The 26169-nt window shown below is 39.6% G+C and overlaps 1 protein-coding gene and 1 non-coding gene across 6 annotated transcripts in view; one reads left to right on the top strand and one right to left on the bottom strand.

Annotated features, from left to right (window-relative positions):
* The first annotated feature begins 4897 nt into the window (after positions 1-4897).
* The window catches only part of LOC139754618 (SPRY domain-containing SOCS box protein 3-like), a 70654-nt gene continuing 49382 nt past the window's right edge, over positions 4898-26169 (top strand). Inside the window, exons 1-3 of one of the 5 annotated variants that reach the window (XM_071672082.1) lie at positions 4898-5245; positions 13627-13741; positions 24613-24718. In XM_071672082.1, coding sequence (XP_071528183.1) covers positions 13638-13741; positions 24613-24718 — 210 coding nt within the window. In that variant the 5' untranslated portion in view covers positions 4898-5245; positions 13627-13637. Of the gene's footprint in view, positions 5246-7152; positions 7438-7551; positions 7785-13626; positions 13742-24612; positions 24719-26169 lie in introns of those variants that run through there. The other 4 variants (XM_071672081.1, XM_071672078.1, XM_071672080.1 and 1 more) reach the window with 4 other exon arrangements.
* Positions 20655-20754, bottom strand: LOC139754841 (U6atac minor spliceosomal RNA). The gene has a single exon (XR_011713962.1). It is a non-coding gene; the product is annotated as a U6atac minor spliceosomal RNA (small nuclear RNA).

Consider the following 26169-nt stretch of genomic DNA (forward strand, 5'->3'; position numbering starts at 1 on the left):
TATATATATATATATATATATTATCCCTGGGGATAGGGGTGAAAGAATACTTCTCACGCATTCCTCGCGTGTCGTAGAAGGCGACTAGAGGGGACGGGAGCAGGGGGCCAGAAATCCTCCCCTCCTTGTATTTTAAGTTTCTAAAATGGGAAACAGAAGAAGGAGTCACGCGGGGAGTGCTCATCCTCCTCGAAGGCTCAGACTGGGGTGTCTAAATGTGTGTGGATGTAACCAAGATGTGAAAAAAGGAGAGATAGGTAGTATGTTTGAGGAAAGGAACCTGGATGTTTTGGCTCTGAGTGAAACGAAGCTCAAGGGTAAAGGGGAAGAGTGGTTTGGGAATGTCTTGGGAGTAAAGTCAGGGGTTAGTGAGAGGACAAGAGCAAGGGAAGGAGTAGCAGTACTCCTGAAACAGGACTTGTGGGAGTATGTGATAGAATGTAAGAAAGTAAATTCTCGATTAATATGGGTAAAACTGAAAGTTGATGGAGAGAGATGGGTGATTATTGGTGCATATGCACCTGGGCATGAGAAGAAAGATCATGAGAGGCAAGTATTTTGGGAGCAGCTGAATGAGTGTGTTAGTGGTTTTGATGCACGAGACCGGGTTATAGTGATGGGTGATTTGAATGCAAAGGTGAGTAATGTGGCAGTTCAGGGAATAATTGGTGTACATGGGGTGTTCAGTGTTGTAAATGGAAATGGTGAAGAGCTTGTAGATTTATGTGCTGAAAAAGGACTGATGATTGGGAATACCTGGTTTAAAAAGCGAGATATACATAAGTATACGTATGTAAGTAGGAGAGATGGCCAGAGAGCGTTACTGGATTACGTATTAATTGACAGGCGCGCGAAAGAGAGACTTTTGGATGTTAATGTGCTGAGAGGTGCAACTGGAGGGATGTCTGATCATTATCTTGTGGAGGCTAAGGTGAAGATTTGTATGGGTTTTCAGAAAAGAAGAGTGAATGTTGGGGTGAAGAGGGTGGTGAGAGTAAGTGAGCTTGGGAAGGAGACTTGTGTGAGGAAGTACCAGAAGAGACTGAGTACAGAATGGAAAAAGGTGAGAACAATGGAAGTAAGGGGAGTGGGGGAGGAATGGGATGTATTTAGGGGATCAGTGATGGATTGCGCAAAAGATGCTTGTGGCATGAGAAGATTGGGAGGTGGGTTGATTAGAAAGGGTAGTGAGTGGTGGGATGAAGAAGTAAGATTATTAGTGAAAGAGAAGAGAGAGGCATTTGGACGATTTTTGTAGGGAAAAAATGCAATTGAGTGGGAGATGTATAAAAGAAAGAGACAGGAGGTCAAGAGAAAGGTGCAAGAGGTGAAAAAGAGGGCAAATGAGAGTTGGGGTGAGAGAGTATCATTAAATTTTAGAGAGAATAAAAAGATGTTCTGGAAGGAGGTAAATAAAGTGCGTAAGACAAGGGAGCAAATGGGAACTTCAGTGAAGGGCGCAAATGGGGAGGTGATAACAAGTAGTGGTGATGTGAGAAGGAGATGGAGTATTTTAAAGGTTTGTTTAATGTGTTTGATGATAGAGTGGCAGATATAGGGTGTTTTGGTCGAGGTGGTGTGCAAAGTGAGAGGGTTAGGGAGAATGATTTGGTAAACAGAGAAGAGGTAGTAAAAGCTTTGCGGATGATGAAAGCCGGCAAGGCAGCAGGTTTGGATGGTATTGCAGTGGAATCTATTAAAAAAGGGGGTGACTGTATTGTTGACTGGTTGGTAAGGTTATTTAATGTATGTATGACTCATGGTGAGGTGCCTGAGGATTGGCGGAATGCGTGCATAGTGCCATTGTACAAAGGCAAAGGGGATAAGAGTGAGTGCTCAAATTACAGAGGTATGTTTGTTGAGTATTTCTGGTAAATTATATGGGAGGGTATTGATTGAGAGGGTGAAGGCATGTACAGAGCATCAGATTGGGGAAGAGCAGTGTGGTTTCAGAAGTGGTAGAGGATGTGTGGATGATTTGGTAAACAGAGAAGAGGTGTTTGCTTTGAAGAATGTATGTGAGAAATAGTTAGAAAAGCAAATGGATTTGTATGTAGCATTTATGGATCTGGAGAAGGCATATGATAGAGTTGATAGAGATGCTCTGTGGAAGGTATTAAGAATATATGGTGTGGGAGGCAAGTTGTTAGAAGCAGTGAAAAGTTTTTATCGAGGATGTAAGGCATGTGTACGTGTAGGAAGAGAGGAAAGTGATTGGTTCTCAGTGAATGTAGGTTTGCGGCAGGGGTGTGTGATGTCTCCATGGTTGTTTAATTTGTTTATGGATGGGGTTGTTAGGGAGGTAAATGCAAGAGTTTTGGAAAGAGGGGCAAGTATGAAGTCTGTTGTGGATGAGAGAGCTTGGGAAGTGAGTCAGTTGTTGTTCGCTGATGATACAGCGCTGGTGTCTGATTCATGTGAGAAACTTCAGAAGCTGGTGACTGAGTTTGGTAAAGTGTGTGAAAGAAGAAAGTTAAGAGTAAATGTGAATAAAAGCAAGGTTATTAGGTACAGTAGGGTTGAGGGTCAAGTCATTTGGGAGGTAAGTTTGAATGGAGAAAAACTGGAGGAAGTAAAGTGTTTTAGATATCTGGGAGTGGATCTGGCAGCGGATGGAACCATGGAAGCGGAAGTGAATCATAGGGTGGGGGAGGGGGCGAAAATCCTGGGAGCCTTGAAGAATGTGAGGAAGTCGAGAACATTATCTCGGAAAGCAAAAATGGGTATGTTTGAAGGAATAGTGGTTCCAACAATGTTGTATGGTTGCGAGGCGTGGGCTATGGATAGAGTTGTGCGCAGGAGGATGGATGTGCTGGAAATGAGATGTTTGAGGACAATGTGTGGTGTGAGGTGGTTTGATCGAGTAAGTAATGTAAGGGTAAGAGAGATGTGTGGAAATAAAAAGAGCGTGGTTGAGAGAGCAGAAGAGGGTGTTTTGAAATGGTTTGGGCACATGGAGAGAATGAGTGAGGAAAGATTGACCAAGAGGATATATGTGTCGAAGGTGGAGGGAACGAGGAGAAGTGGGAGACCAAATTGGAGGTGGAAAGATGGAGTGAAAAAGATTTTGAGTGATCGGGGCCTGAACATGCAGGAGGGTGAAAGGAGGGCAAGGAATAGAGTGAATTGGAGCGATGTGGTATACCGGGGTTGACGTGCTGTCAGTGGATTGAATCAAGGCATGTGAAGCGTCTGGGGTAAACCATGGAAAGCTGTGTAGGTATGTATATTTGCGTGTGTGGACGTATGTATATACATGTGTATGGGGGTGGGTTGGGCCATTTCTTTCGTCTGTTTCCTTGCGCTACCTCGCAAACGCGGGAGACAGCGACAAAGCCAAAAAAATAAAATAAATAAATATATGTATATATATATATATATATATATATATATATATATATATATATATATATATATATATTTATATATATATATAGTAGGCTCTTGACAGCAGCCACTCAGGGTAGTACTACCGTCCTGATTGAGTAGCGATAAATTAGTGGCCGGAACCATCTCACACTCTCTATGTTAGGATTGCTAGTCTTACTTTCTGTCTCATTATAACGGGACTACCGGGCTAGTCCTGCCATCCCACAAGTACCATACACCAACACAAACCTCGAATATTTTCGTCACATAAGTACTCTTGCCACCTCATTTACTCAAACGTTTTCAGTTATAATCATGATAGAGTCCAACAATTTGTTTCCCCTAGTTCCTGGCATCACAGGTGCTAAGAATCTCTACTGCTAATGAGAGGGAGGGCTCAGACATAGTAGTACCGGCCCCTCCCACGACTTTTCCCACAGTTAAACCTTCCTCTTTTCCTATTCACTACACCAGCATTCGTGGTCTCTCTAATAGCCTTTTATCTGTTGAACACCATCTGTATAGTACCTTTCCCGATGTCTTACTTCACTTTGAGACACAGTTGTCTAATGATGTTCTCACTAGTCCCTTTTTCCTATCCACCTATAATATCTCCAATCACGATTCCGAGACGAAAGTGGTGTTCGTACTTATCCCATCAACACACCTGTTGCACGCCATAAGGACCTTTTGTCCCCAAACTTCGATAAAATATGGCTCAAAGTATGTCTCCCAGTTACACACTTTTCCTCTGTTTCGCCTTTTGCTCTCTAAATTCTTCAAATCTTATGTCTTTCTTCTACTCTCTAAACTCCTGGCTTGAGACGGTGGCACTCGCCCTCAAGCCAAGATCCTCTACTTTAGTTATTTCAACGTTCACCACAGGGAATGGTTGAATTCCTCTCAAATGGATGGTGGAGGGATTGAAGTCCTCACATTCTCCATTTTCAATTATTTAGATCACATTATCTCCCCTCCTACCTATATTCCTGACCGCTGTGACCACTCTCCAAATATTCTGGATCTGTTTTTCACTAGTTAATCCTGCCGTAGGTACACTATCTCTCCCCCGGTTGGTTTATCTGATCACACTCAGAAATGTATTGTAACGGCACGTTCCCCTCCAGCAGCCCCTTCCTTCTAAGCGTAAATACTGGCACCTCAACAAAGCAGAGTGGGATAACTTACGTGACTTCTTTTCTGAATTTCCTTGGGTAAATTAATGTCTTTATGTGGAGATGTTTCTTTCTCCGCCAAACAACAGAGGTTATTCCTACGGGAATGGAAGCATTCATCCCCTCTTCCAATCCACGGTTCAATCGTTTCTGTTCTGAGGCCATTCAGGCAAGGGATCAGGCATATCGGGCGTGGAAAACTCTCCTTCTCTGACTTCCATTTAGCATTCATTACTGCCAGTATTCATTGCAAGTACGTTATCTGTCAGGCAAAGCATTTTTGTATTCAAAGTGCGATAACCTCAGGCAAGGGCCACCAGGAAGGAGGCGTCCTCGGTGCATAGTTGCCGGGGCCCTGCTGCAGGGGAGCAGGAGGAGGCCCACCCTGAGACGGGGAAATCCACTGGTAATATTCTATCCTGCCTTACAAATGTCTGGTCATCATCCCTGAAAGATTATGGGGAGTCTTGTGTAGTTGCCCTTGACATATCCAAAGCTTATGACAAGATGTGGCATTGGATGTGGCTTAGTGAGATCGCACGGTGGACATTTCCAGTTTAAGGTACCGTCACATTTGACTAAACGCTTTATATGTGTCACATGCTATGCCAGAGCACCAGTCTGCAGTAGAGCACTCTCATGATGCCAGCGCTTTCATTATTCACATTACAACCTAACACCTGGATGTTGATTCATGACAGGTAAGCGGTAGATAGAGCACACAACATTCCTAAGTTCTTTCACCATAGACTGATTAATTGTGATACGGTATTTTGCAAGAGTTCAGCTGGTAATGCTTTGTATTCAGGTCAAAATTCCCATAGGATTTGCTCGACCCTCCCCCATGTCAGTCCAGTTTTCCAATTTTTCCAAAACTAACTAAAATGACGGATATTTCTATATTTCAGAGTAAAATAAAAGTAGCACATTGACGCTTTATGATTTCATGATTCAGAAATCCAGACATGACTTGTTTCAAATAACTTTCAGAATAAGTAAATCTAACTCGACATAGGTTGCAGATGTTCAAGATGATTTAGAAATTTTATTATGTAGTATTTAATTTTAACAGCGAGTTTATCATTACCTGTAGCATGTAACAAATACAACATGAATACTGTTCATGGAGACATCCATGTAGACATAAGTTGTGTCGGTAACGCTTCCATCTCATAGAATGTCCTATGTAGTGATTGATAGGATCAATTACAGAAATGCAGATGTCTCCAGGTAATCATTTCATTTCTTAATATTTTTTGAAGGTTACGAGATACTTCAAATAGACCAAAAAAGATGGAAGGGATTGTCGGTAAGAGAACCAGCATAGGAAGATTACAGCTTAAAACTTCATCCAGGCACAGGTGAAAATATATACCGCACAGATGTCTCAGTTCTTACGGAAATGAATAAATTGAAGCAGCAAATAGGGATAATAAGAGGGACTTAGAAAGTAAAAGAGGGGGCTGGGGAATTTTCTTAGAGAATATTCCCAGTGTATGAACGAAATATTCTGATCCTCATCCCAGACTAGGACGACGAAGAACCTCAGGAAAGCAGGACCATGAAATCAGGGTGTTAGATTGACTATTCAAGGACCTTAGTACATTATGATAGGTAAACACATGTGCGATATACCACAATAAGGTATATAATGATAGGTATACACGTGCGATATACCACAATAAGGTATATAATGATAGGCATACAAGTGCGATATACCACAATAAGGTACATAGTAGCATACACATGTGCGATATACCACAATAAAGTACGTAGTAGCATCCACTAGAATGACCTACTAAAGTTTTACAAACTCATTTCCTGTAGGGTCCTTGGTAGGGTGGCTACACATTTGAAATAAAAAGGATCCTATCCAGTGTACCAAAGTCCAAACTCAAGTGAGCGAGAAAAAAAATGGTCCTAACAGATATAGTTACACAGGAAGATAGTGGAATGTGCGTTTTTTCAACCATATATCAATCTTTATTTACGAAAATCTTTAAAGTGTAATCGATACTTGACTTGGCCATGATAACAGAGAAATGAAGAGAAGATATGTAAAAGAGGTTTCACCAAATACCTCAAAATGAATCCGAATAGGAAGTACTGAGATAATACGAGAGAAAATTGACACAAATAAAACAGAGAGGACCAGCTGACGGTAGGAGTTAAGGTATCGGCTAAATCTTTGAACACAGTAGTTGAAGACATTCTATAGTTCGGCTATCAAGTTCTAATTTTTCTTAAAAATAAACACGGTACGTTTTTGTCTGTGTATATTTTTGTTCTTATATATACTACTACAAAATTTAAAGAATTTTATTCGCGAATTCTCAGATTCTTACATTGAACGGAGCATTTCATGATTGTACCATGTCGGTCCCTATATAAAAAGACGTGCTTCTGCGAGAGTGAAAAAAGTGATAGACTATATATATATATATATATATATATATATATATATATATATATATATATATATATATATATATATATATATGTACACTCTCCTTCCCCTTCGCTGCCAGGGAGCTTCCAATCCGAGGAAAGTGAAAAGATAAATAAAAAATAGAAACGAAGAATTACTTTTGAAGATTAATAATTTTTCGTTTCAAACATCAAATTTAGTCCAGAATTAGTGAATATTTTATTTTCATTACACTTCATTCACTTAATGTTTACTAATATTTCAGAAGAAAAATGGCACATCACTAATCATAAGCATAAGCTTCAAGAAATATATCGGGTGTGATGTCTTTCTTTCCTATTTAGCATTATTTTTTTCCAAATATTAATTGTTTTCATAGACTTTCTTTTAAGAAAAAAAATATGTACATGTTACTCGAACGTATAGATATTATAATCCTCGAAACTATGATCAAGGTGATTTGAGGTAACTATATGATACACCAAATTAATGGCACAAAATAGTAATCTAATAAGCCCCAGAATCAATTTGAAACGACAAATGCACAGCATCAGTATATAGAAAAGCATTGCAGTTCCTTGATCACTGGAAATATGCCCCTTTGCAAATAGAGTATGTTCCATTTTTATGGAACGTATGACGGTATTCATTGACCTCTGTAAGGTTTTTCTACTTATGTGTGTGATAAAGAATTGATGTGTTACCATAGGTCATGGTCCGACCGTGACCTACAAGCCTGGAAACCATCAGATCCGTAGTTATTTTGGGTCATGTGTAGATCCCAGAGCCCTGCCTGCTCATCGGGGTGTACGGTAAATGGAATATGGTCATTGTGCATTATCTTAGGTGAATTCTTATGAATAAGAGACTTATCCCATATTTGAGACTAGTTCTTCAGAATCTTCATAGAATTCAGGACCAGTCTGGTCTGAACCATCATTCTTATATGGAGCACAAGCTTATGTATAGCATGGGTCGAAGATTATAATAAAGATTATAGTAGCAGTCATTCCAGGTTAAAAGACAGTAGTTCTTTTGCTGACTACCTTTATTACAAGATTTATCAGCTTTTGCTATTGAAGAAAAGTTTTTGTAAATATGGAGATGGTAAACAAGTCTTAAAAAGCAAAATGATCAATTTGATTTTTGCAAGTCCACTGGGGTAAAGGGGAGGGCTCATACCTGTTGTCATTATGAAATCTAGGGAAAACGTTGGACCTTAATTGTCAGACATGTCAGCCTTACTTAACCCCATCAGTAGCCTTCATAAGGATGGTTAGTCCCTCTCTTCCTTATATATATGGTCTCCCTAGGACTCACAAAGATAGTTGTCCCCTCAGACCAATTATCTCTTAATTCTTGTGGTTATAGATAATCCAAATGGTTGGCTAAACACCCTAGCCATTTTCATGGAATAATCTCTTCATTGCATATTACAGATAGCTTAGATTTTGTAAACAAGGCTAGGAACATTAATTTGCTTGAACATAAACTCATTAGTTTTGATATGAATTCCCGATTCACCAGTCCCCATTGAAACAACCGTTACATACCTTAGGAAGAAATTACCTGATCTCAGTCTTGCCTTACCCCTGCCCATAAAAACTTTCATTGATTTAATAGAGCTTTGTGTTTCCAATAATATCTTCAAGATGATGGAGGTAATTTTTATAGACAGAAATTTGGTCCAGCCATGGGAAATCCTCTTTAGTCCCATTCCCAGTAACTTATTCATGGAATACTTTGAGACTGAGATTCTAACTTCAGTCAGTAACCATCCAAAAATCTGGCATAGATACATTGATGATATGTGGTCTTTATGGCCATCTTCCCAAGATTGTAATGTATTCTGTAATGAATTAAATAATATTGAACCCACCATCAACTTCAAGATTGAATGGGAATAAGAATGCAAATTGCCATTTCTTGATGTGTTGATAACAAGGGAATCTAATTATTTATCCTTTAAGATCCACAGGAAGCCTACCAATGTTGAGAGCTATATTCATTATTTTTCAGAACATGATCATTCTGTTGAAATGTCTGTAGTTAAGTCTGTGTTTTTAAGAGTATTATGGATTTGTGATCCCACAAGTTTGGTAGGTGAATGTAGTCATATAAGATGTACTTTCAGCCAATTATGTCATCCTAGGTGGTTTGTGAACAAGGCTTACTGGAAAGGATGATAAGTCCAAATGTTTGGTGTCGCCCTATTCTCCTAATTTAGCTGATGTAAGAGAGATACTAAAAGACAGTGCTTTTATTGTTGCCTTCCAATACAACAACACTATTAGTAAGACCTTGAATAAAAGTTGGCCAGATAACCAGATAATTGGGAGTGTTTATGCCGTCAAATGTAAGGTACATAAGGATGTATACATTGTCCTGACAGGCAGAACAGTAACAGAGATGTTATTAGCAGAGTCATCCACAGAGGCATCCACAGTAATGCGATTGCTTAGCAATGGCAAATAAATGATCATCCTGTAGACCTCAACAACCCAGTCACATTATACCCCTCATCTGATTATGCTACCCATTAAATGATTAAATTTCTCTTAATTACTAATACTAAGAACTTTGATTTGTCCTTAGGTAACTTTAAAGCACATCCTATTATCAGCCAAATCATTATCAAAGAATTATCAAGTAGTGATAACATAAGAAAAGTAGTTGAATACACATATTAGTACCCAGCCCAACCTCCCCTGCACATCCCCCCTTAGCTGCAGGAGGTAAATAAAGAGCATAAGGCAAGAGAACAAATGGGAACATCGGTGAAGGGGGTTAATGGGGAGGTAATAACAAGTAGTGGTGATGTGAGGAGATGGAGTGAGTATTTTGAAGGTTTTTTGAATGTGTTAGATGATAGAGTGGCAGTTATAGGGTGTTTTGGTCGAGGTGGTGTGTGAAGTGAGAGGGTCAGGGAGAATGGTTTGGTTAATTGGTAAGTAGAAAAGAGGTAGTGAAAGCTTTGCAGAAGATGAAAGCCGGCAAGGCAGCAGGTTTGAATGGTATTGCAGTGGAATTTATCAAAAAAGGGGACAGCTGTGGTGTTGACTGGTTGGTAGGGATATTCAGTGTATGTATGGCTCATGGTGAAGTGCCTGAGGAATGGCGGAACGCATGCATAGTGCCATTGTACAAAGGCAAAGGGGATAAAGGTGAGTGTTCATATTACAGAGGTATAGTTTTGTTGAGTATTCCTGGGAAATTATATGGTAGGGCATTGATTGAGAGGGTAAAGGCATGTACAGAGCATCAGATTGGGGAAGAGCAGTGTGGTTTCAGAAGTGGTAGAGGAGGTGAGGATCAGGTGTTTGCTTTGAAGAATGTATGTGAGAAATACCTAGAAAAACCGATGGATTTGAATGTAGCATTTATGGATCTGGAGAAGGTATATGATAGAGTTGATAGAGATTTTGTGGAAGGTATTAAGAGTATATGGTATGGGAGGTAAGTTGCTAGAAGCAGTGAAAAGTTTTTACCAAGGATGTAAGGCATGTCTATGAGTAGGAAGAGAGGAAAGTGATTGGTTCTCAGTGAATGTCAGTTTGTGGCAGGGGTGCGTGATGTCTCCATGGTTGTTTAATTTGTTTATGGATGGGGTTGTTAGGGAGGTGAATGCAAGAGTTTTGGAGAGAGGGGCAAGTATGCAGTCTGTCATGGATGAGAGGGCCTGGGAAGTGAGTCACTTGTTGTTCGCTGATGATACAGCACTGGTGGCTGATTCGGGTGAGAAACTGCAGAAGTTGGAGACTGAGTTTGGTAAAGTGTGTGAAAGAAGAAAGCTGATAGTAAATGTGAATAAGAGCAAGGTTATTGGGTTCAGTAGGGTTGAGGGACAAGTCATTTGGGAGGTTAGCTACCTCAGTAACGTGGGAGACAGCGACAAAGTATAATCCATTGACAGCACGTCAACCTTGGTATACCACATCGTCCCGATTCACTCTATTCCTTGCACACCTTTAACCTTCCTGTATGTTCAGGCCCCAATCGCTCAAAATATTTTTCACTCCATCCTTCCACCTCCAATTTGGTCTCCCACTTCTCCTCGTCCCCTCCACCTCTGACACATACAGCCTCTTTGTCAATGTTTCCTTACTCATTCTCTCCATGTGACCAAACCATTTCAATACACCATCTTCTGCTCTCTCCACCACACTCTTTTTATTACCACACTTATTTCTCTTACCCTTTCATTACTTACTCAGTCAAACCACATTGCGCCACATATTGCCCTCAAACATTTCATTTCCAACACATCCACCATCCTCCACACAACCCCATTTATAGCCCATGCCTCGCAACCATATGACATTGTTGGAATTTCTATTCTTTCAAACATGGCCATTTTTGCTCACCAAGATAGCATTCTCGCCTTTCATACATTTTTTGACGCCCCCAGAACCTTTGCCCCCTCCCCCACCCTGTGACTCACTTTTGCTTCCATGGTTCCATCCACTGCTGAATCCACTCTCAGATATCTAAAACACTTCACTTCTTCCAGTTTTTCTTCATTCAAACTCACCTCCCATTTAACTCGTCCCTCAACCCTACTGAACCTAACAACCTTGCTCTTCACATTTGCTCTCAACTTTCTTCTTTCATACTCTTTTCATACAACTTTTGCAGTTTCTCACCCAAATCAGCCACCAGTGCTGTATCATCAGGGAACAACAACTGACTCACTTCTTAAGCCCTCTCATCCAGAACAGACTGCATACTTGCCCCTCCGTCCAAAACTCTTGCATTCACCTCCCTATCAACCCCATCCATAAACAAATTAAACAGCCATGGAGACATCACGCACCCTTGCTGCAAACTGACATTTATTGAGAACCAATCACTTTCCTCTCTTTGTACTCGTACACATCCTTGATAAAAAGGATGTGTGTGTGTGTGAGAGTGAATGGATGGGCCATTCTTTGTCTGTTTCCTATCAGTACCTCGCTGGCATGGGAAACAGCTATTAACTATATAAATAAGATATGATATATGTATATTTACTTACCTATCACACTTAATCACTGTTCCCTGCATCAGAATGGTAGCACCAGGAAACAGACGAAGAATGGCCCATTTCCTCATATACACATTTATATGCATATATGCCCATACACGCAGATATGCATATCAACATATACACATACATACATATACATACACAAACGCAGACATATACATAAATACTCATGTACATATTCATACTTGCTTACCTTCATCCATTGCTTACGCTACCCTGCCCCACAGGAAACAGCATCGCTACCCCAACTTCAGCGAGGTAGCTTCAGGAAAACAGAAAAAAAGGCCACATTTGTTCACACTTAGAGTCTAGCTGTCATATGTAATGCACTGATAGGGCAGAGGGAATACTTTCCATGTATTCCTTGCATGTTGTAGAAGGTAACTAAATGGGGTGGGAGTGGGGGACTGGAAAATGAAAGTGAAGTTTAGTGCACTTTCATGTAATGATCACATCATCAGGGGAGATGCTAGAAAGAGACAGATGTAGAATAGTCTGTTGATATTCAGGGAAGAGATGTAACTAAGACGCCATTGGGTCTGGCAACATGCCTATCATGAAATTTTTATTATGGGAACAAGAAAGGGACTGTTTACAAATTTTGCCTACAATTAAACAGTCCAATTTGTATAGACCTTCATTATTATTAATGTTACAATTCTTTTTGCATTTGATAATAGACGATTCAGTGATATTTCTCGTGGTAAAAGAGTTACAATTAATAACTGAATTGGCATTACTTCAGTCAGTACAGTGGTCATAATTTTTAACATGATTAAGCAAAGCATTTGATCCTTGTCCTGTTCTTATACTATATTTATGTTACTTAAGTCTAACATAAAGATCCTTACCATAGAGCCCAACATAAAACATATTAAATTTTTTACAAGGTATTGTGTAAACACAGCCCACAAAATTTTCTGGTGAGTTTTTGATAAAGATATTTTTTATAGTATTGTTATTGCTGATGGCTGTGTTTACATTAAAGGACTTCAGCAACCTGGGAAGTTATGTAAAATTATCACAAAAAGATTCTTGGTATGAAGGGGAGGTTTGGGTTTAACTCTATAAAATGATTTCTTTGCCAGCTTAAGGGATTTATCAATGAAAGATCTAGGATATTTAACTTGTATCCAATGGAATATATCTTCCCAAACTCATCAGCACTGAATTCTGATCTGCATATATGTAATACCCTAAGGAGCATCAACTGGAATGATGATAATTTAACTGTGTTATGTTGAGCTGAGTAATAATGAATATATGAACACATATTGGTGGGTTTTCTGTATATACTAAACTTCAACATGTTAAAATGTTTCTCTGAATGAAAATGGTAACAGTTATTTCCACTTTTACAGTAAAATTGATAGAAGTGCTAAGTTTCTCCCTTATCTTAACACTTTAGTACCTTCTATCAACTTTATTGTAGAAGTAGAAGATTCTAACCCTTATTTTCCCAGAGAATATCCAAGAGAATCTCTGATAGTTGTGTGATGCTGCCTTGGAGATAATGGATATTTCAGTTTTCAAAACTTGCTTTTTCATTTATTTTTTTCACGTAAGATTTTGTTAAGGATATGCAATGAGCAGGATGAAGTTATCATATTTTTTAACTTTTCCATCAGTATAGTATGCAATGGAAGAGAAACTGGCATGGAAATGGGACCCATCACCAGCACACGACTACCTCAACTTTATTCGTATTGACAGCTTCCAGGAAATATTAGCATTTGGTGGAAGGTAAGTTGTTTATATCTTTGCTTCGTAACAGATATTGGAGAAGCCTAGTATTTCCTGAACTTTTTTTTTTTACTGACCTTCTGTGAAACATCCAAACACCTTTATGTTGCACAAGAATTCTGGGAACGTTGAAGAATGTGTCGAAGCCGAGAACGTTATCTCGGAGAGCAAATATGGGTATATTTGAAGGAATAGTGGTTCCAACACTGTTATATGGTTGCGATGTTATATGGTTGTGAGGCATGGGCTATAGATTGGGTTGTGCAGAGGAGGGTGGATGTGTTGGAAATTAAATGTTTTTGATGGTTTGATTGAATAAGTAGTGGAAGGGTAAGAGAGATGTGTGGTAATAAAAAGAGTGTGGTTGAGAGAGCAGAAAAGGGTGTATTGAAATGGTTTGGTCATATGGAGAGAATGAGTGAGGAAAGATTGACAAAGTAGATATATGTGTCAGAGGTGGAGGGAGAAGCAGGAGACCAAATTGGAGGTGGAAGGATGGAGTGAAAAAGATTTTGAGCGATAGTGGCCTGAACATACAGGAGGGTGAAAGGCATGCAAGGAATAGAGTGGATATGAACAATGTAGTATACTGGGGTCGACGTGCTGTCAGTGGATTGAACCAGGGCATGTGAAGCGTCTGGGGTAAACAATGGAAAGGTCTGTAGGGCATGGATGTGGAAAGGAAGCTGTGGTTTTGGTGCATTACACATGACAGCTAGAGACTGAATGTGAATGAATGTGGCCTTTTTTGCATGTTTCTGGCTCTGCCTCGTTAGAGGGGGTAGGGAATGCTATTTCATGTGTGGCAGGGTGGCGACAGGAATGGATGAAGGCAGCAGGTATGGATATGTACATGTGTATGTATGTACATGTCTTTGTATGTATATGTGTGTATATGTTGAAATGTATATGTATGTATATGTGCATGTGTGGGCATTTATTTATATACATGTGTATGTGGGTGAGTTGGGCCATTCCTCATCTGTTTCCTTGTGCTTCCTCACTGACATGGGAAATGGCAATCAAGTATAATGATATTGATAATATTATTCTCTTTTACTTAACCGCATGTGTTATGTATATGTGTATTTATGTATGTGCATGTATGGGCATTTATGTATTATTATTATTATTTTATCACTATTATACTTGATCGCTGTTTCTTGCATCAACGAGGTAGTGCTAGGAAACCGACGTAGAATGGCCCATCCACTCATATACACATACATAAACAAAAATGCCCATACGTGAACATATACATACATATACACAGACATACATTTATATATTCATTATATTTTGTTGCCATTTCCTGCGTTAGCGAGGTAGCGCAAGGAAACAGATGAAAGAATGGCCCAACTCACCCGCATACACATGTATATACATACACGTCCAGACACGCACATATACATGCCTATACATCTCAACGTGTACATATATATACACACACAGACATATACATATATACACATGTACATAATTCATACTGTCTGCCCTTATTCATTCATGTCGCCACCCCGCCGCACATGAAATGACAACCCACTCCCCCAGCATGTGTGCGAGGTAGCACTAGGAGAAGACAACAAAGGCCACATTCATTCACAGTCAGTCTCTAGCTGTCATGTATAATGCGCCGAAACCACAGCTCCCTTTCCACATCCAGGCCCCACAAAGCATTCCATGGTTTACCCCAGATGCTTTACATGCCCTGGTTCAATCCATTGACAGCACGTCGACCTCGGTATACCACATCGTTCCAATTCACTCTTTTTCTTGCATGCCTTTCACCCTCCTGCATGTTCAGGCCCCGATCACTCAAAATCTTTTTTACTCCATCCTTCCACCTCCAATTTGGTCTCCCACTTCTTGTTCCCTCCACCTCTGACACATATATCCTCTTTGTCAATCTTTCCTCACTCATTCTCTCCATGTGACCAAACCATTTCAAAACACCCTCTTCTGCTCTCTCAACCACACTCTTTTTATTACCACACATCTGTCTTACCCTTTCATTACTTACTTGATCAAACCACCTCACACCACCCACATATTGTCCTCAGACATCTCATTTCCAGCACATCCACCCTTCTCCGCACAACTCTATCTATAGCCCACGCCTCACAACCATATAACAATCTTGGAACCACTATTCCTTCAAACATACCCATTTTTGCTTTCCAAGATAATGTTCTTGACTTCCACACATTTTTCAATGCTCCCAGAACTTTTGCCCCCTCCCCCACCCTATGATTCACTTCCGCTTCCATGGTTCCATCCGCTGCCAAATCCACTCCCAGATATCTAAAACACTTCACTTCCTCCAGTTTTTCTCCATTCAAACTTGCCTCCCAGTTGACTTGTCCCTCAACCCTACTGTACTTAATAACCTTGCTCTTATTCACATTTACTCTCAGCTTTCATCTTTCACACACTTTACCAAACTCAGTCACCAGCTTCTGCAGTTTCTCACGTGAATCATCCACCAGCACTGTATCATCAGCGAACAACAACTGACTCACTTCCCAAGCTCTCTCATCCATGACTGCATACTTGCCCCTCTCTCCAAAACTCTTGCATTTACCTCTAACAACCCTATCCATAAACAAATTAAACAACCATGGAGACATCACACACCCCTGCCGCAAACCAACATTCACTGAGAACCAGTCACTTTCCTTTCTTCCTACTCGTACACATGCCTTACATCCTTGATAAAAACTTTTCACTGCTTCTAACAACTTGCCTTCCACACCATATACTCTTAATACCTTCCATTCCACACCATATACTCTTAATACCTTCCATTCCACACCATATACTCTTAATACCTTCCACAGAGCATCTCTGTCAACTCTATCATATGCCTTCTCCAGATCCATAAATGTTACATACAAATCCATTTGCTTTTCTAAGTATTTATCACATACATTCTTCAAAGAAAACACCTGATCCACACATCCTCTACCACTTCTGCAACCACACTGCTCTTCCCCAATCTGATGCTCTGTACATGCCTTGACCCTCTCAATCTATACCCTCCTATATGATTTCCTAGGAATACTCAACAAACTTATACCTCTGTAATTTGAGCACTCACCTTTATCCCCTTTGCCTTTTTACAATGGCACTATGCAACCATTCCGCCAATCCTCAGGCACCTCACCATGAGTCATACATACATTAAATAAGCTTACCAACCAGTCAACAATACAGTCACCCCCTTTTTTAATAAATTCCACTGCATTCAAACCCGCTGCCTTGCCGGCTTTCGCCTTCCGCAAAGCTTTTACTACCTCTTCTCTGTTTACCAAATAATTTTCCCTAACCCTCTCACTTTGCACACCACCTTGACGAAATCACCCTATATCTGCCACTCTATCATCAAACACATTCAACAAACCTTCAAAATACTCACTCCATCTTCTCACATCACCACTACTTGTTATCACCTCCGCATTAGCCCCCTTCACTGATGTTCCCATTTGTTCCCTTGTGTACGCACTTTATTTACGTCCTTCCAAAACATCTTTTTATTCTCCCTGAAATTTGATGATACTCTCTCACCCCAACTCTCATTTGCCTTCTCTTTCACCTTTCTCTTGACCTCCTGCCTCTTTCTTTTATACATCTCCCACTCATTTGCATTATTTCCCTGCAAAAATCATCCAAATGCCTCTCTCTTCCCTTTCACTAATAATCTTACTTCTTCATCCCACCACTCACTACCCATTCTAATCTGCCCACCTCCCATGCTTCTTATGCCACAATCATGTTTTGCGCAATCCATCACTGCTTCCCTAGATACATCTCATTCCTCCCCCATTCCCCTTACGTCCTTTGTTCTCACCTTTTTCCATTCTGTACTCAGTCTCTCCTGGTACTTCCTCACACAAGTCTCCTTCCCAAGCTCACTTACTTTCACCACTCTCTTCACCACAGCATTCTCTCTTCTTTTCTGAAAACCTCTACAAATCTTCACCTTCGCCTCCACAAAATAATGATCAGACATCCCTCCAGTTGCACCTCTCAGCACATTAACATCCAAAAGTCTCTCTTTCATGTGCCTATCAATTAACTTGTAATCCAATAACACTCTCTGGCCATCTCTCCTTCTTACATACGTATACTTATGTATATCTCTTTTTAAACCAAGTATTCCCAGTCACTAGTCCTTTTTCAGCACATGAAACTACAAGCTCTTCACCATTTCCATTTACAACACTGAACACCCCATGCACACCAATTATTCCCTCAACTGCCACATTACTCACCTTTGCATTCAAATCACCCATCACTATAACCTGGTCTCGTGCATCAAAACTTCTAACACACTCACTCAGCTGCTCCCAAAACACTTGCCTCTCATGGTCTTTCTTCTCATGCCCAGGTGCATATGCAGCAGTAATCACCCATCTCTCTCCGTCCACTTTCAGTTTTACCCATATCAATTTAGAGTTTACTTTCTTACATTCTATCACTTACTCCCACCACTCCTGTTTCAGGAGTAGTGCTACTCCTTCCCTTGCTCTTGTCCTCTCACCAACACCTGACTTTACTCCCAAGACATTCCCAAACCACTCTTCCCCTTTACCCTTTAGCTTCGTTTAACTGAGAGCCAAAACATCCAGGTTCCTTTCCTCAAAGATACTACCTATCTCTCCTTTTTTCTCATCTTGGTTACATCCACACACATTTAAACACCCCAATCTGAGCCTTTGTGGAGGATGAGCACTCCCCGTGTGACTCCTTCTTCTGTTTCCCCTTTTAGAAAGTTAAAATTTAAGGAGGGAAGGGTTTCTAGCCCCCCGCTCCTGTTCCCTTTAGTCGTCTTCTACGACACATTAGGAATGCGTGGGAAGTATTCCTTCTCCCCTATCCCCAGGGATATACATATATACACATATACACAGACATGTACATTTATACACATGTACATATTCATACTTGCTTGCCTTCATCCATTCTAGGCACTCCCCCACCCCATAGGAAACAGCATCGCTACCCCCTGCTTCAGCAAGGGAGCCCCAGGAAAACAGACAAAAAAGGCCACATCTGTTCACGCTCAGTCTTAGACTAGCTGTCATGTATAATGCACCAAAACCACAGCTCCCTATCCACATCCAGGCCCCACAGACCTTTCCCAGACATTTCACATACCCTGGTTCAGTCCATTGACAGCACGTCAACCCCAGTATACTACATCGTTCCAATTCCCTCTATTCCTTGCGCACCTCTCACCTTTCTGTATGCTCAGACCCCAATCACTCAAAATCTTTTTCACTTTCTTCTTCCACCTTCAGTTTGGTTTCCCATTTCTCCTTGTTCCCTCCACCTCTGACACATATATCCTCTTTGTGAATCTTTCCTCACTCATTCTTTCTATATGTCCAAAGCATTTCAACACACCCTCTTCTGCTCTCTCAACCACACTCTTTTTATTATCACACATCTCTCTTACCCTTTTATTACTTAATCAAACCACATATTGTTCTCAGACATTTCATTTCCAACACATCTACCCTCCTCCGTACAGACCCATCTATAGCCCCTGCTTTGCAAGCAACCATATAGTATTATTGAAACCACTATTCCTTCAAACATACCCATTCTTACTCTTGAAGATAATGTTCTCTCCTTCCATACATTCTTCATCACTCTCAGAACCTTCGCCCTCAACCCCACCCTGTGGCTCACTTCCGCTTTTATGGTTCCACTCCCAGATATCTAAAACACTTCACTTCCGCCAATTCTTCTCCATCCAAGCTTACATCCCAATTTACTTGTCCCTCAACCCTACTAAACTAATGACCTTGCTCTTATTCACATTTAATCTCAACTTTCTCCTTTCACATACTTCTCCAAACTCAAGCACCTACTTCTGCTGTTTCTCACTCGAATCAGCCATCAGTGCTGTATCATTGGTGAACAAGAACTGACCCACTTTCCAAGCCCTCTCATTCCCAACAGACTGCATACTTGCCCCTCTCTCCAAAACTCTTGCATTTACCTCCCTAACCACCCCATCCATAAACAAATTAAACAACCATGGGGACATCACACACCCCTGCTACAGACCGACCTTCACTGGGAACCAGTCACACTCCTCTCTTCCTATTCATACACATGCCTTACATCCTTGGTAAAAACTTTTCATTGCTTCTAGCAGCTTACCTCCCACACCTTATACTCTTAAGACCTTCCACAAAGCATCCCTATCATCCCTGTCATATGCCTTCTCCAGATCCATAAGTGCTACATACAAATCCATCTGTTTTTATATTTATTTCTCACATTCTTGAAATAAAAAACTTGATCCACACATCCTCTACCACTTCTGAAACCACACTGCTCCTCCCCAGCCTGATGCTCTGTACATGCCTTTACCCCCTCAATCAATACCCTCTCATACAATTTCCCAGGAATACTCAACAAACTTATTCCTTTGTAATTTGAACACTCACCTTTATCCCTTTTGCCTTTGTATAATGGCACTGTGCATTTATTTTTTTATTATACTTTGTCGCTGTCTCCCGCGTTAGCGAGGTAGCGCAAGGAAACAGACGAAAAAATGGCCCAACCCACCAACATACACATGTATATACATACATGTCCACACATGCACATATACATACCCATACATTTCAACGTATACATATATATACATACACAGACATATACACATGTACATAATTCATACTTGCTGCCTTTATTCATTCCCGTCGCCACCCCGCCACACATGAAATGACAACCCTTTCCCCCCACATGCGCGCAAGGTAGCGCTAGGAAAAGACAACAAAGGCCACATTCGTTCACACTCAGTCTCTAGCTGTCATATATAATGCACCAAAACCACAGCTCCCTTTACACATCCAGTCCCCACAAAACTTTCCATGGTTTACCCCAGACGCTTTACATAAAAAATGAGTCAGCTGCCGCCGAAGCAGCTGTGCCTTGACATATGTGTGTTGTCCTTGATAAAGGGGAGTGCTAACCTTCTCTACTTTCACACACACTATACATGTATTACGCTAATCCTCAGGCACCTCACGAAGGTCCATACTTTCCACAAATTTCCTGTGTGTTGTAGAAGGCAACTAAAAGGGATGGGAGCTGGAACCAAGTTAGGATTTTTCCCTCTTAGGCTCAGTCGTCTGTTCTTGCTGCTACCTCGCTGACATGGGAAATGGCAAATATGTATAAAAAAAAATGCGTGTGTGTGTGTGTGTGTTAGTAATATGACAATCACACTTTTCTGTGATATTGACTTACTTGTTACAGTTACAGTGTAGAAGTCAACTGGCTTATTGAAATTTTACTATGCACTACATGTTTCATGGAGGAAATCCGCTATGTCAGGTGTATGTACCTAATAGAGTTTCGATGCTCAACACAAATACACTGACCTGCAGACCCTATTTGTGCTATGTCTCCTCAGAAATTAAGAGATATAAGTGACATAAGCATTGAAGTGAGTAGTGATGGGGGTGGCAGAGAGTGGTCAGAAGGGGTTGTTTGAGGGTTAGGGGAGGTGGTTGACCTAGGTAGCGAGATGTGTGCTCATCTAAATCCCTTATGCTATTCTGCCCCAGATAGTTTATTCATAATTATTTAGTTGATGATAGGATGTGGTTTAAAGTTACCTGGGATTAGGTTGAATTTATTGATATTAGTAATTAAGACATTAAGTGATCTTATGAGTAGCATAATCCGGTGAAGGTATGTTACTTGATGGTTACGGTCTACGGGATGATTATTTTCTTTGGAATGTTTAGCAGTAGCACTTAATGTGGTCACCTCCATTTACTGTACTGACTGCTGCTGTCAATAACATCTTTCAGCTTCTGTTTTTCTGAAGTGGTTTATGAACAAGGCTTAATGGAAAGCCAGGAAGACATTTATACACATAGTAAGATTAATTTTTTTTTTTTTTTTTTTCCAAAGGGAGGAACAGAGAAGGGGGCCTGGTGAGGATATTCCCTCAAAGGCCCAGTCCTTTGTTCTTAACGCTACCTCGCTAATGCGGGAAATGGCGAATAGTATGAAAGAAAGAAAGAAGTAAGATTAATGTAGAGAAGGGTGATAAATCCAATTGTTTGGTGTTGCATTATTCATCATATGTAGTTAATGTAAGACAGTTACTAGAAAGCGATGTTTTGAATGTCACTTTCCAGTATAACAATATAACAATTGGAAGTGTTTATGCAGTTAAATGTGAGACTTGTAAGGATGTGTACATTGGCTGGACAGGATAAACAGAAGCTTCTTGTACCAGCATGCCACTGTAAACATGAGAGTCAGAGGGGCTAATACTCATTTGGTATTGAACATTTTCATGTACTGGAGCTTGGAAACAAAAAGCAGCAGCTCTAGGACTCCACTTTCCAAAAGTGATCATGAAATACTTTGAGCTTTTAGTTATGAATGAAGTATCAGAGTAACCCAAAAGCCAAGAGTAGATATAAAGATAGAAATTGTTGGGCTGAACAGGTTGTGTAGGAACAAGTGGAACACAGAATTCCTTAATAAGAAGTTCTGTTAAGTTTTTGATGGAGTTTATTGATGAGTAATGGCAGTATGATACAGAGAAGAGGATTTCAGCCAAAGAAAGAGACATTGCATAGCAAGGGCAAAAAGGCCATGGAAAGTAGAGATGTCCTGTATACAACATATGAATGTTAGAGCAGCCAGGCTGCATTTGAAGGGCATGAAATAAAAAGAAATGAGTAAAGTAGAATAAGGGAAGAAATTCTGAAAAAGAAATGAAAACTGCAGACAGCATAGTTAAAAACCTAATTTATTCTGTAATTTCATCCTGAGCAGATGTCAACTACAAGGAAGTGGGCATATGAAAGTGACTGAAACTTGAATGAAACAGTAAAGGGACTATATAAGGAGCTAAATACAGTTTTGAGGGGTATTCTCAGGAGAGGACATGTGTCCACCAACACTTACCTAATGAATTGGATGAAAGGTTGTGGAGTGTATTGAAATCGCTAGACAGTTAAAGTAGATTGGACCATGATGGTATTTTGTACTATGTATTCAAGAAGTGTATAGAAACATTGATGGGCAACTCAAGATGCTCTTTTGGAAATCTGTGAAAGAGGAAATGGTGTGAAGGAGCTATGGAAAACAAATGTAATGCATGTAAAAATGAAAAGAAAACATGGTAGATTACAAGCTATTATCACTGATATTTGTAGTCTGTGAAGTAGTGGAAGAATTAACAGATAGTGAATGAATGAGAACTTACAGATGAGAAGCTACAACATGAGTTCAGAAAAAAGAGAATATGTTTAATGAATCTTCGGGACTGATTTGACTGAGTGCACAATGCTTCTGGAGTGCCAGAAATAGTTTTGCATTGTTCCCCAATGAGGTTAAAAATGCCAAAGAAGAGATGCCATATAGAGAAGATAGAAATGGCAGGGCAGCCAGTCAGCGTTTGAAAGGCATAAATGAACAAGAAATGAAGACAGCATTATGGAAGGAGATACAGGGAAAGAAAATATAACAGTGGACAAGGGAGATGAAAAACTTTGTTTCTTAGATTCATCAGAAGCAAATTGACATTTACAAAATAAGCAGTTAAACTGAAGGACATAAAGGAATGGATATTGCAACTGTAGAGAAAATGAGGAGCTGAATGTTAAGTTCAAGAGGATATTCTCTTTGTGGAACATATAACCACTAAATTTTGATTGATGGGTAAAAGGAAAGACAATGAAAAGTATTGAACTTAAAGGAGGAGAAAAGACTATAGAAAGTTTTGTATTGATATTTTTAGACAAGATACATTTAGTTTCATTAAGGATAGATCAGTGTATATGTTGCCTGGCCCCAATAATATTTTTTTTGTATTCAGTAAAGATCTTACAGACTGACAGCCACACAAGATGCTTTTCATGAAAGATTTGAAAGAGGAAGTGGAGTTTGGGTGTTGAAAGAGAACAGGTTTTGTGCATATTAAAGAAAAAAAAAAGCTAAACCGATGGCCAAGGGATCTGTTAAGTATATGGAAAGAGAAGCAGAAAGTTTATTGATTATACTTACAAAGATTCAGAGATATGAGATTGTGCATTGAAAATCTTCAGGACTTCTATGAGTAAGCAGTAGCTCAAAAAATGTAGGTAGACTCAGTGTTCATGAACCACCAGAAAGTATTTCAACCACCAGAAAGTATTTCACACTGTTCCCCGATTGAAGCTTGTTGAAAATGGAAATTTAAGCCTGTCTAATAAAAAGAATCCAATCAGTTGAAAATTAGCTCTGCAGAAAGGACCAGAATGCACAGTCAAAAAGATGATTTCCTTGGATTGTACATTTATGTACTTGTGAGAATATCAATGAAAGTTGAATTATTTGCTATAATGAAATACCTTGGTGTGGACTGGTTAGAATTCTTTACCTTTGGATACATTACTGTCAGACACATGAGAGGAATTAATCCTTTTCACCTTTATAATGCTTTTCTTTATCCTTGTTTGCTCTTGAGCATAATGAGATTGTTTGATATGTGGTTTGAAACTACACTTTTTTTTTGAGAATATTACTTTTACTTTTTCTTCTCCTTTTTAATATTTTCCAACCACAACTTTCCTCTTTTTATATCCTTTTTTGAAGCTACCATCATTTTGTTCATTTATACATTTGTCTTGGTTTAATGGATGTGACAATTCTTTCACGGATGTGCTATCCAGATTAGGAACCAGAATCCTTGAGCAGTGGTTAAGAACATTTTAACTACATCTGACATATGGAGGAGGTGCATGTTCCACCAAGCTTTTACCTGAATTGAAGTAAGAAAGTAATGTATGTTATGTGTTTGTAGTTTAAGAAATATTGAATTGTGGCATCATAATGTTTTCCAGAAATGACCAGGAGTCAATGGTGGTTGTGAAGGGGAATCAGCCTCTCAAACAAAATATGTACCACTGCTGGACCATCTTCATACAGAATATATGGAATGCTGAAGTAGTGAGTTTGATTACACTGTTTTAAGTATATTTTGAAAGTGATTGGCATCAAAAGAAAGAATAGAATTTCCTGCACGACAAAATTTGAATTTGACAACTTTTAGATTACTCTGCAGAAAGAAGACCTAAGGTTGTATGATGTTTTTCTTCAAATGTAGATGCAGTAGTTGTTGATTGTATTGATAACATGAAGTTAGAGAAAGCTAGAAGTAGTATGGAAGAAGGAACTTCCTATAGTAACACTCAGACAATTAAGTGTTTCTTGCTCATTATAAATGAATATTGTTTATGATAGTGTTAGTAAAGATGGCCACCGTGCTGGAAGAACTTCCTGTAGTCGCAAAGTATTAACCAGAGACACTCAAATGTTCTGTGCTTATTGTATACGATTGTTGATTTTACTAGTTTTGTTAAAGGTGGCTATCATGCTGTGAAGACTTCTTACTGTAAGATTATAAACCAGTGACAGTTAAGTGTTTTGTAGCCACCAATGCAGCATTAAGCTTGTTATTACCATGTAGCATTAAACAAACCAAGTGCACTAACTTGGATGTGATAGTCATTGGATAAGTGGTTACCAAGTCTACCCTATAGAGCTGGGCAGCCTTGTCTATTTCTTGGCCTTTGAAGGTTGTGGCATAGGCTCCACTTCAAGATTAATTCCCACATAGGATGCATGCATATACATGTTCTGCCCCATGCAAATATAGATAGAGTGAAAAATGATAGATAGACAAGTAATTCTTTCACTAAAGACAAAGTGTTCTTGCTCCAGTGCTCTGGTAACTGTACATTATACACAACCATATTTCCATCTATTACCCCACATGATTTTTTTATCCTCTCACATTTCACATTGGGAATAAACTGATATTCCATTTGCATCTCTTCCTTATCTGTGCTACCTCAGTGTTTCTTGTCAATTTTATCTCATGTATTTCTTTTAACATCATCATTCCCTCTAAATTGTGCTGCTCACTTCCTTGAAAACATTTTTCCTTTTTTTCTTCTGGTGCTTTCCTCTTCCATTTTTTTTTCATTTCTTAACTAGGTCAGCCATTTTTGCCTTTTTGGCTATGATTGTTCTACTCACTGGGAGATTTTTTTCTTTACTTCTTTTTCTTTCCCATTTTCTTCTGTTACAGTTTCTTTCTGTTCTTTTATTACATGGTGGTTGTATCAACCGAAGACTTAGCAGGTTTGTATGTTGAATCTGGACACTTGAACTCCTTTGTGATTTATTCAGATGTAAACCATCATTTTGATATTATGGATCATACCATCAACTTCATTAATTCTGGCTTCTGTGATAAAGCTCCCCATGAATTAACCCAAACATTTCATCTCAAAATAGGTAAGATAGTTGGTAGGCAGCCAACAACCAGGGGGGTATATTACCAATACTACTCACCTGGATATTGGGAGGGTTATTGATGGTTGTGTAGTGAGCCA

This window comes from Panulirus ornatus, chromosome 17 (genome assembly GCF_036320965.1).
Source record: "Panulirus ornatus isolate Po-2019 chromosome 17, ASM3632096v1, whole genome shotgun sequence".
NCBI lineage: Eukaryota > Metazoa > Arthropoda > Malacostraca > Decapoda > Palinuridae > Panulirus > Panulirus ornatus.